The 11,794-nt window shown below is 35.2% G+C and overlaps 2 protein-coding genes across 2 annotated transcripts in view; both read left to right on the top strand.

The window, feature by feature from the left end:
• The first annotated feature begins 728 nt into the window (after nt 1-728).
• LOC103524194 (inosine triphosphate pyrophosphatase-like) lies at nt 729-7,379 on the top strand. The gene is made up of 4 exons (XM_008489203.3): nt 729-866; nt 1,269-1,673; nt 1,940-2,090; nt 6,975-7,379. The coding sequence occupies exons 2-4, from the start codon at nt 1,479-1,481 to the stop codon at nt 7,328-7,330; spliced, it is 702 nt and encodes a 233-aa protein (XP_008487425.2). The 5' UTR covers nt 729-866; nt 1,269-1,478; the 3' UTR covers nt 7,331-7,379.
• A 1,165-nt stretch (nt 7,380-8,544) lies between these two features.
• Nucleotides 8,545-11,794, top strand: part of LOC103524213 (serologically defined colon cancer antigen 8) — a 45,657-nt gene continuing 42,407 nt past the window's right edge. The window contains exons 1-2 of the mRNA XM_026833303.1: nt 8,545-9,132; nt 11,213-11,405. Coding sequence (XP_026689104.1) covers nt 9,020-9,132; nt 11,213-11,405 — 306 coding nt within the window. The 5' untranslated portion in view covers nt 8,545-9,019. The remainder of the gene's footprint in view (nt 9,133-11,212; nt 11,406-11,794) is intronic.

The raw sequence follows: 11,794 nt of genomic DNA, 5'->3' as shown, positions 1-11,794 counted from the left end.
AAAAGAAACCCTTAAGGGTCTCTTTTTGTTAAGGATTTTGTCAGGCATAAATATAAGAGCCCTTTATTTTCTGAGTGAGTTCTTCAGTTCATTGAACTGCTAGTAGAGCAACAAATGCATGATCATTTTTATTAAAACTCATACAGCTATTATTTCAGTTTAACAATTTATGTCAGTCCTGTTAGCGTTGGCATCATTTCTCAGTGCCTACTACCAAGGATAAATCTGATTTTGATGTAATGTTCAACACAGAAAGAAGTTCAACACGAAAAGAAACCCTTAAGGGTCTCTTTTTGTTAAGGATTTTTTCAGGCATATAAGAGCCCTTTATTTTCTGAGTGAGTTCTTCAGTTCATTGAACTGCTAGTAGAGCAACAAATGCATGATCATTTTTATTAACACTCATACAGCTATTATTTCAGTTTAACAATTTATGTCAGTCCTGTTAGCGTTGGCATCATTTCTCAGTGCCAACTTCATCCATTTCCATGCATTAAGTAGAAGTACTTTGTTTGAAGAGAGTGATGAAAGCTGATGAATTGATGAAAGCTCCAAGATAAAACAAATGATAGGAATAGAAATAACTATACAAAAAATACATGATTATACACATATTAGACTACTATAATCACACCCCAAGGTTCAAGGGCCTGAAGTTTATAAACAAACCGACACAACTAGCTTTTATAAAGAAACTAGCTTACTCATCAATTCAGTGAATATCCACACAGAAACACTTTTTGAGGCAATTATCTAAACCAAGATCTTTACACTCTATTTTATTATTGGCAACTGTGGCAAAATTTATAATGAATTATACTACTTATAATCAAGATTTTTACTTGTTCAAGTAAAGTTGAATGTAGGTAGGTACCTTAACACTTTGGTGTACAATGAAGATTTCGAAAAAATAAATGCTTACAGTTCGGTTTCAAGTTTTGAATACACTATTCATCAGCTATACCTAGTTATGGGAATTTTATGAAAAAGACAACACATTTTAAATTAATTAAACTTTAATTAAATTAAAAAATGAAAATTAAACAAGGAGTCAGGAAAAATATTTTAATTTTTTTCATTTTATTTTTATTTTTTTGTTTTGTCCATCATCCAGATACCTAGTTATGGGAATTTTATGAAAAAGACAACACATTTTAAATTAATTAAACTTTAATTAAATTAAAAAATGAAAATTAAACAAGGAGTCAGGAAAAATATTTTAATTTTTTTCATTTTATTTTTATTTTTTTGTTTTGTCCATCATCCAGGTTACAAACGGAGAAAGACGGAAATCTACGAAGTTCACGATCAGCACGCCTCCTTGTGAAAAAAGCTTCAAAGAGGTCGAGAACAGTGGATAAAAGGAAAGTAAAAAAAGTGGAGCACAAGTTGATTGTGCTGTTACCTATGGTACCGATCCGATCAGTACAATCCAGAACCGTGAAAATTTGTGCCGTAAAAATTTGTAATTGCAAAAAATGTTTGCAGCCCGTTCCGAGAATTTTTTGTGTATCACAAATAAATTTGTATTTCTTTCAATCTTCAGTAAACTTGTATCAATGGGAACTAGCCTTCCCATGTCGAACCCAACTAAGAATATAACATTTGTCACTGGAAATAATCAGAAACTTGAAGAATTTATTCAGATACTAGGATCGAATGTGCCATTTCGGGTAAGTATACCTATTATCGAAATTATTATGAGATTAATCTCATATAATTTCGATGAACTAATAAGAATAAGAAAGAATGCTCATACAAGGTAACAAGGAGTGTACATTGTAATTGTACAATCAGATCTTTTGCAATGGCGCATATACGTATAGATACAGCATACAGAGTATACCTATATTTGAGTAGGTATTCGAAAAGTCTTGGAACCTCCTGAATATTTTTGCCTCTGACGGAATATTTTTTTAACTTTCTTTGGTTTTTGTAGGTGATTCACAAAAAAATAGATTTACCAGAGTTACAAGGTGAAATTGATGACATTTGTAAGAAAAAATGTGAAAAGGCCATAAAAACAATAAATGATCGAGTGATAGTGGAAGATACATGCCTTTGTTTCAATGCTCTAAGAGGCTTACCAGGTAAAAGAAGGTGTACCTAATATACACTTGCTTGTACTTTGGAGTGCTGAGATGAGGATTAAGTTCTTGGGGACTGTGGGTGATGGCTTGGTTTAACTCATTAGAAACTAGGCCACCAAGGATTTCCTTGAAGGTCCAACATGAGAATGCTGTATGTTGGGTACATTACGACATGACCTGTGGAAATTATTAATGAGATTAATCTCATATAATTTCGATGAACTAATAAGAATAAGAAAGAATGCTCATACAAGGTAACAAGGAGTGTACATTGTAATTGTACAATCAGATCTTTTGCAATGGCGCATATACGTATAGATACAGCATACAGAGTATACCTATATTTGAGTAGGTATTCGAAAAGTCTTGGAACCTCTGAATATTTTTGCCTCTGACGGAATATTTTTTTATCTTTCTTTGGTTTTTGTAGGTGATTCACAAAAAAATAGATTTACCAGAGTTACAAGGTGAAATTGATGACATTTGTAAGAAAAAATGTGAAAAGGCCATAAAAACAATAAATGATCGAGTGATAGTGGAAGATACATGCCTTTGTTTCAATGCTCTAAGAGGCTTACCAGGTAAAAGAAGGTGTACCTAATATACACTTGCTTGTAGATAAATGATCGAGTGATAGTGGAAGATACATGCCTTTGTTTCAATGCTCTAAGAGGCTTACCAGGTAAAAGAAGGTGTACCTAATATAGGTACCACTTGCTTGTACTTTGGAGTGCTGAGATGAGGATTAAGTTCTTGGGGACTGTGGGTGATAGCTTGGTTTAACTCATTAGAAACTAGGCCACCAAGGATTTCCTTGACGGTCCAACATGAGAATGCTGTATGTTGGGTACATTACGACATGACAGTCGGTGAGTAAGATCAGTTCTATCGTCTGTGAAATCTATGTACCTAGTTTGAGAATTGAATCTTTTTCTTTTTCTTCACCTTGTCCCGTGTACAGACGGGGTCGGCGTTTTTCGTCAGCCTCTTAATCAGCTCTAACTCGAGTGATTGCTTTGGGCTGATATCTGGTTTTGGCTACAAAGTGTACGAATGGATGCTTCGCACTCAACCTTTGCTATGTCTTTTAGCAAGGGAAATTCAGGCTAGTATACTCCCTTGTTTTTTTTTTTTTTCTTTTTATCAGTCCCCCAGTAAACTAATTATTTTTGAATTTTGGAATAATAATAAAAAGAAAATGCAAATAGAGTAACAATTGTTACTTATGTGTATAAGTAGAGCAGCATTTTAATTAAATTATTTAAGTTTATTCAGGTTGGACATGGACAAGTCTTAGAGAAAACCTACCTATGATAATTATATACCTATAGAGTAATTCTAGCTCAATCTATTGGTTCTCCCCCCCCCCCCTCAATTTCAATTGAACACGTGGATGAGGATTTTTTCCAGGCCTCTTATGTGAAATGGTTTCCTGGCAGAAAATCTTGCCCGTTCGGCTTGTACAAAATGTTAGCCGGATTCATCGACAAATCTGCTAAAGCCATATGTACATTTGCCTTTGGTGATCGGGATGGAAGTGTATCGTTTTTTCCGCGGAGAAGCACAAGGAAAAATTGTAAAGCCCGGGGCCGAAATATGTTTATCATGGGACTCTTGCTTTCAGCCTGACGGATTTTAAACAGGGGACGTACGGTGAGATGCCCGACGAACAGAAAAATCAGGTTTCATATCGATACAAGGCGGCGCTCAAGTTAAAGGATTTCTTCATGAAAATGGAATGCGAACTTGGAGGAACAAAACTCGAAAAAGGACGGTGAAATATACGACAGAAAACAGATCGCTTAAATGCGAGAGGATGACATTAGTAGCTTGTAGCTTTCAACATTGATAAAAAAACTATCACTTTAATGAAAGAACTTTTGTTACTTTAAAAGCGTACAAATGTCTCTGATGCATTAATCCCTGCCCTCTATGTATACATAAGACTTTAATTGAATGTTTATTTGTCGATTCTCAATTGTGTTAGTTTAATAAATAAATAATTATGCTAGGAAGTAACTATTTGATAGATATGCATATGTTTTATTATTTGCTTTGTATTTAAATACATAACTTATGTATACAGTTTGTTTTATTTTAATTTTAAGTTAATTTCAGAAATACATATGTATCTCCCCGCCCTAATTACCTGTCTCTGTAAAACATGCGAAATTTCATTGTCTTTCAAGAAAGTAATTTCACTATCCAAAAAAATAGTACAACTTTCGATGTTCGATGAATTAAGTAAATTTTAAAAGGAGACACCCCAAAATCATACCTAAAAAAACCAGCCAAGCATAATTTAATAGGATAAGGAAAGCCGTGTGATGTTCACATCAGATTTTTTTTTTTTTTTAATATAATATGTAGTATATAGGTAAGGAAAGTAAAAGTGAGAAACAGTGGAAGCTCAAGTTGAATGTGCTGCTATTGTGGTAGAGTCCAAAACCGTGAATTTTTTTAATGTGTACCAAAATCAGTGTCTTGAATATTTTTGTAAAGGCAAAAATGTTTGCAGCTCGCGCCGGAAATTTTTCATGTATCTCAAATAAAGTTGTGTTTCTTTCAGTCTTGAGTAAATTTATAGCAGTAGGAACTAGCCTTCCAATGTCGAACGCAACTAAAAATATAACATTTGTTACTGGGAATGTCAAGAAACTCCAAGAATTCGTTCAGATACTAGGACCAAATGTGCCGTTTCGGGTAAGTGATGTTTTCTCTCAAATTCAGACATCACACCTAAGGTTTATACTAGTACCTACGCCATTCTAGTGCCTGTACACTCAGATCTTTTGCATAAATACATTTGTAAGAGGCATAGCAATAGCAATTGCTTGATTAGTGTGAAATTGTATACGTATAGGTATTTCAATCAGAACAAAGATTCTCGTGGTTCAATGTCTTATTATGTACTTATCAGCTCAGGAAGACTGATTCATGAAGCCTGTTCCTGAAAGCAATGTCTACCATAATAATAAATGGAGTCGGTGAATTGCGAACACCGACCCAAAAGATTACCTACGGACATTGCCTCTGACGGAATAATTTTTGAACTTTGTTTTTGTTTTTGTAGATGATTCACAAAAACATAGATTTACCAGAGTTACAAGGTGAAATTGATGACCTTTGTAAGAAAAAATGTGAAAGGGCCATGAAATCAATAAATGATCGAGTAATAGTAGAAGATACATGCCTTTGTTTCAATGCTCTAGGAGGCTTACCAGGTAAAAGAAAGTGTCGACTTATCCATCAGGCTTGTCGCCGCCTGTCACACGTTGGGTAGATGATTCACAAAAACATAGATTTACCAGAGTTACAAGGTGAAATTGATGACCTTTGTAAGAAAAAATGTGAAAGGGCCATGAAAGCAATAAATGATCGAGTAATAGTAGAAGATACATGCCTTTGTTTCAATGCTCTAGGAGGCTTACCAGGTAAAAGAAAAGTGTCGACTTATCCATCAGGCTTGTCGCCGCCTGTCACACGTTGAAAGCGTAGTCGTACGACAGGTCAGCTAAGGTAACATGAGCTCTATTTTCCTCTCGCAATTTTCATGGTAGTAATGGTGGGGAATAGTAAGATTGAACATCACCTGGCATTGTACTTCCCATTTCCCGATTACCACCTGAAAAATCAAAAGTATACTTTCGATTTTTCAGGTGGTACTAGTTACATAGACTTTACATATGTAGGTCTATTATGAAGTTAAATTCCTGCATTACACACTTTGAATTACAGTCTGATGAATCGTCAAGTAATCGAGAAATGCTGGTGGGGTTGGACAAAGCCCAAAGAAAATTGAATTTACTTTTATTGTACAAAATATTTTGCAAGCTTGGTAAAGATTGAACATCACCTGGCATTGTACTTCCCATTTCCCGATTACCACCTGAAAAATCAAAAGTATACTTTCGATTTTTCAGGTGGTAATCGAGAAATGCTGGTGGGGTTGGACAAAGCCCAAAGAAAATTGAATTTACTTTTATTGTACAAAATATTTTGCAAGCTTAACAGACGTACGGTGAGATGCCCGACGAACAGAAAAATCAGGTTTCATATCGATACAAGGCGGCGCTCAAGTTAAAGGATTTCTTCATGAAAATGAATGCGAACTTGAGAACAAACTCGAAAAAAGGACGGTGAAATATACGAAGAAAACAGATCGAACAGACGTACGGTGAGATGCCCGACGAACAGAAAAATCAGGTTTCATATCGATACAAGGCGGCGCTCAAGTTAAAGGATTTCTTCATAAAAATGAATGCGAACTTGAGAACAAACTCGAAAAAAGGACGGTGAAATATACGAAGAAAACAGATCACTAAATGCGAAGGATGAATTAAGTAGCTTGTAGCTTTCAACATGATAAAAAAACCTATCACTTTAATGAAAGAACTTTTGTTACTTTAAAAGCGTACAAAATGTCTCTGTCATTAATCCCGCCCCTCTATGTATACATAAGACTTTAATTGAATTTTATTTTATTTGTTTGACATATGTATTAATACATAAATTTATGTTCGTTTATTATTTTGTATAAGTATAGATAATTTATCAATGAGGAATCGTATTAATAAATAATAGTTTATTTTGTATCTTAAAAGGATACTCCCTGTTTTTTTTTTTATCAGTCCCCCAGCTAAACTAATTATTTTGAATTTTGAATAATAATAAAAGGAAAATGCCAAATAGAGTAACAATTGTTACTTATGTGTAAGTAGAGCATTTTAATTAATTATTTAGTTTATTCAGGTTGGACATGGACAAGTCTTAGAGAGAACCTACCTATGATAATTATATACCTATAGAGTAATTCTAGCTCAATCTATTGGTTCCCCCCCCCCTCCCTCAATATCAATTGACACGTGATGGGATTTTTTCCAGGCCCTTATGTGAAATGGTTTCTGCAGAAAATCGGCCCGTTCGGCTTGTACAAAATGTTAGCCGGATTCATCGACAAATCTGCTAAAGCCATATGTACATTTGCCTTTGGTGATCGGGATGGAAGTGTACGTTTGTTCCGCGGAGAAGCACAAGGAAAAATTGTAAAGCCCCGGGGCCGAAATATGTTATCATGGGACTCTTGCTTTCAGCCTGACGGATTTAAACAGACGTACGGTGAGATGCCCGACGAACAGAAAAATCAGGTTTCATATCGATACAAGGCGGCGCTCAAGTTAAAGGATTTCTTCATGAAAATGAATGCGAACTTGAGAACAAACTCGAAAAAAGGACGGTGAAATATACGAAGAAAACAGATCGCTAAATGCGAAGGATGAATTAAGTAGCTTGTAGCTTTCAACATGATAAAAAAACCTATCACTTTAATGAAAGAACTTTTGTTACTTTAAAAGCGTACAAAATGTCTCTGTCATTAATCCCGCCCCTCTATGTATACATAAGACTTTAATTGAATTTTATTTTATTTGTTTGACATATGTATTTATGTTCGTTTATTATTTTGTATAAGTATAGATAATTTATCAATGAGGAATAATCGTATTAATAAATAATAGTTTATTTTGTATCTTTTATTTTGCAAAAAATTGATTGGAGTAACGCTTAGCTTTATTTTAAAAGGAGACACCCCAAAATCATACCTAAAAAAACCAGCCAAGCATAATTTAATAGGATAAGGAAAGCCGTGTGATGTTCACATCAGATTTTTTTTTTTTTTTAATATAATATGTAGTATATAGGTAAGGAAAGTAAAAGTGAGAAACAGTGGAAGCTCAAGTTGAATGTGCTGCTATTGTGGTAGAGTCCAAAACCGTGAATTTTTTTAATGTGTACCAAAATCAGTGTCTTGAATATTTTTGTAAAGGCAAAAATGTTTGCAGCTCGCGCCGGAAATTTTTCATGTATCTCAAATAAAGTTGTGTTTCTTTCAGTCTTGAGTAAATTTATAGCAGTAGGAACTAGCCTTCCAATGTCGAACGCAACTAAAAATATAACATTTGTTACTGGGAATGTCAAGAAACTCCAAGAATTCGTTCAGATACTAGGACCAAATGTGCCGTTTCGGGTAAGTGATGTTTTCTCTCAAATTCAGACATCGAACGCAACTAAAAATATAACATTTGTTACTGGGAATGTCAAGAAACTCCAAGAATTCGTTCAGATACTAGGACCAAATGTGCCGTTCCGGGTAAGTGATGTTTTCTCTCAAATTCAGACACCACACCTAAGGTTTATACTAGTACCTACGCCATTCTAGTGCCTGTACACTCAGATCTTTTGCATAAATACATTTGTAAGAGGCATAGCAATAGCAATTGCTTGATTAGTGTGAAATTGTATACGTATAGGTACTTCAATCAGAACAAAGATTCTCGTGGTTCAATGTCTTATTATGTGACTTTGAGATTCAATGATCGAGGTCAATCTTATGGCTCACAGAAAATAATAAAAACATGTTTGGTTCTGAATTCGTTATTACACTTTGAGATTCAATGATCGAGGTCAATCTTATGGCTCACAGAAAATAATAAAAACATGTTTGGTTCTGAATTCGTTATTACTTTTTTTATCACCATTGCGGATGTCACTCTTTCAACGTTTTAGGTTCAATGAAGTAGGCCCTACATGATAAATCATGGGCTCGTTAAAGTAGGTACCTATCTAGATTCGTAGAAGCTTAACCCATTCTTTAGGGCTGTTTGTCCCTACACCTAGGCCTTGCAGTGGACTTTTTGGCCACACACGACCTACCTATCTACTTTGAATAAAAAAAAAAAAATCCGTTCAATCTAACTGAGCCATTCAGCCGCCTCTCACGTAAGGTACCAGGTACGGCATCGCGTGTGTATCACAAATTTCTCAAATTCTTTTCAACAGAAAAAAATCTCAATTTCAAACGAAAATCCCCATAAAATTTCGGGGGGTTGTCGGGAACGCAGTATCGTTCCCCATAGGTGAAGCGTGAAGCTATGTTGAATTATTCGAGTAGCTCCCGTGCCAAAGCTCAGAACGTGTCTTTCCTGAAGAAACACCTGCGATTTCAACCAACAAACATGTACAAGAGCAAGAAATTCAAACCAAGGTAATTGATTTTTACTTGCAAATTCTGATTGCATTAATTTATTGTTAATGTAGGTGGTACTGTAGAAAATTTTCGAGTTTATTTAGTATAAATGCTATAAAATCTATAAATACATCGGATTACATCGAGTGTTTGGTATCTTCCAGTAGACACATTATAATATGTACATAGGTACGTAAGGTACGTTGGGTACCAAATGGAAATATTCTGTGTCCTTGTAGAATCGAACCCGCGGCCTAGCGCTTACAAGGCAGACGCACTACCAACTAAGCTAACTAGGCTGGCTTTCCGTGAAAAAAAGCTCAATCTCTTTCACTTGTTTTGAATGTAGGTGCCATATTTTTGCTTCGATTCCAAACGGACAACCGTTTTTATTATTTTGAATAATACCTTCTCGACATTTTAGCTTTGTCTTTTGTTTAGATAGTAGTGTTTAATTCTGCCTATTTATTTAGTTCAAGTCTCATTTCCCTGCTTGGGTTATTTTATTTTCTATAGCATGTCGTGATGCACAAATCCTCTTTCTTTTAATTCCAAAACCCTCATTGTAACTTAATTAGTTTTAAAAACGTATAAAGAAGTTCCCAGATAGAAGTACAAGCCTATCTATAGAACAAATAAACTTCCCATGTCTTTAACTGATTCACTGAAATGGCAAATGAAAGCAAAATATCTCTCCCTGTTCTTTGTACCACAGTGAGAGTATACTCGTATGTTAGGGGGCTCTTCCTTTCTCTCTCTCTGTTCTTTGTACCACAGTGAGAGTATACTCGTATGTTAGGGGGCTCTTCCTTTCTCTCTCTCTCTCTCTCTCTCTCTCTCAATGAGGCAAAATACGAGTAATTGCCCTATCGAAATTTAGAGCTCGTCTAAAAATAACCTAAAAATGGCCAAGTCTAGGGTACACGAATAGCAAGTAGGTACTACCAGGTACCTGGGTTTGATAGGTACCTTGTGCACCTACCTATCTTCTGAAACATTTCAACGCATAGCGTGATTATGAAATATGTTTTTCCAAAAGCAAACACACAAAAGTTATTATTTTACGAAAGTTATGAGCTTTATGTAAATAAAAGTTTGGGGAGCATGTTATCTCGTTTTTCAGAGGCGTAGGTAACACGAGCTACGAAATATTTTCAGTGCTGTGGGTACCATAAAGGTTGGTACCTTGTTACCTGAAGTATTATGAGGTAGGTAGGTCGGTAGGTGATTTGAAAGTACATATTGGCTATCTATGTATTCATGTATGTATAAAGATCTTTAGATGATCAGTTGGGTTAGTGAACAAAAATGTTGACCTGCGACGCGACGCTACGGCTGATTTTGAATCCCAGCCAACACGAAAATTTTCAAATCGAGTTCTCCGCCCTTAGATGGACATGGACGTAAATAATACGAAAGGGGTTGCGGGAATGTTCCAACTAGCAGAGACTTTAAGGGATGAATGCCCTACATCACCCGTGTCGTTTTATAACGATAGATACCTCGTATCTATGTCCGTATTCCTCAATGTCGTTACCACGAAAAACAAAAGATACCTTCCACGAAAAAAGGGGAATTAAATTCTGGAAAATAAACACATCAGTCAAAGGTGGTGTGAGGGAGAGGGCGAAGAGTAAGTAGAGGTACCTACGTAAAATGTATGAAATCATTGGAGCAGAACAAGACAATGGATTTTTTACTTACTATTATTTCTGTATTTTTTCCCCCTTTCAGTGTTCATTAAGTGGTGGACTAGAGTAGGTATAACCTATTGTGTCCACGCAAAATGTCCTCGCGTATTTGTTGTTTTCTTACCTAATTTAATAACATTTATTTCAAACTTTTCATGAGAAACAGATTTTTGTAAATATTTGAAAACGTAGGTAAAATAATCTACCTAATAAACAAACTTTTAGTTCAATATTTACTTAAAATGCAGCCTTAGTAGGTACCTACCTAAAGACATATACCTATATATATATCTTTATTATTATTATTATTTTTAAGAAGATATTTCGTTTAGGCAAAAAGGCTGAAAATGTATAAATTAATTTTTAAATGTCTCAAAACCTCCCTGACAAACATGATTGACTTTCAGAAAATCTAATGTGCTCCTGTCGAAAATGGACGCGTTCAAAAAGAAGAGCTTTGAGTATCCGGATAATTTCCATAAGGAAGCCGTGTCCAAATTGAAACATCTCCTGGCTGAATCTTACTCTGCATACCCTACTGTGAGTGTTCCTCACTCCACGCACGCACATTTGCACTCGCACTCTCATTCCCACTGTCATGTAAGTTAATCACAGTTGTAATCTATCTGTCTTCTATTGTATTTAGGTGGTGCTCGTCAACATCTTGGTTATATGCACCGTCTTCTGTTTGTTCTATAGCAGTTCAAGCAGCTTCAGGAAAGAGATTACCTTGTTTGGATTGGTAGATAGTAGCGGCCTTAGTTCTGCAAGCAGGTGATGGTCCACTTTCAGGGCAGAAAACTTGGTGCACTCATCTAGAATGTGTATTGTAAATTGTAAGACGTGTTTAATCATTAAACTTAAATGGATTTTTTTCTTATATTTCTTAGCAAAGCAGAAAAAAAGGTGTTTTATGAGTACACATGCACTTATACAACATTAGAGTACACCTTTGTCACTAATTTTCTCTGAAAAGAGTGATACTTTAT

The sequence above is a fragment of the Diaphorina citri genome, unplaced genomic scaffold, assembly GCF_000475195.1.
Source record: "Diaphorina citri unplaced genomic scaffold, Diaci psyllid genome assembly version 1.1 scaffold88, whole genome shotgun sequence".
Classification (NCBI taxonomy): Eukaryota; Metazoa; Arthropoda; class Insecta; order Hemiptera; family Psyllidae; genus Diaphorina; species Diaphorina citri.
The sequence above is the reverse complement of the archived record's forward strand: the minus strand, read 5'-3'. Positions and strand labels throughout refer to the sequence as shown.

Coding starts and splice junctions, on each gene's coding strand:
- LOC103524194 (XM_008489203.3), top strand. CDS start 1,479: ATGTTTGCAGCCCGTTCCGAGAATTTTTTGTGTATCACAAATAAATTT. Junction 1,674..1,939: donor GATCGAATGTGCCATTTCGG/GTAAGTATACCT, acceptor TGGTTTTTGTAG/GTGATTCACAAAAAAATAGA. Junction 2,091..6,974: donor TGCTCTAAGAGGCTTACCAG/GTAAAAGAAGGT, acceptor GATTTTTTCCAG/GCCCTTATGTGAAATGGTTT.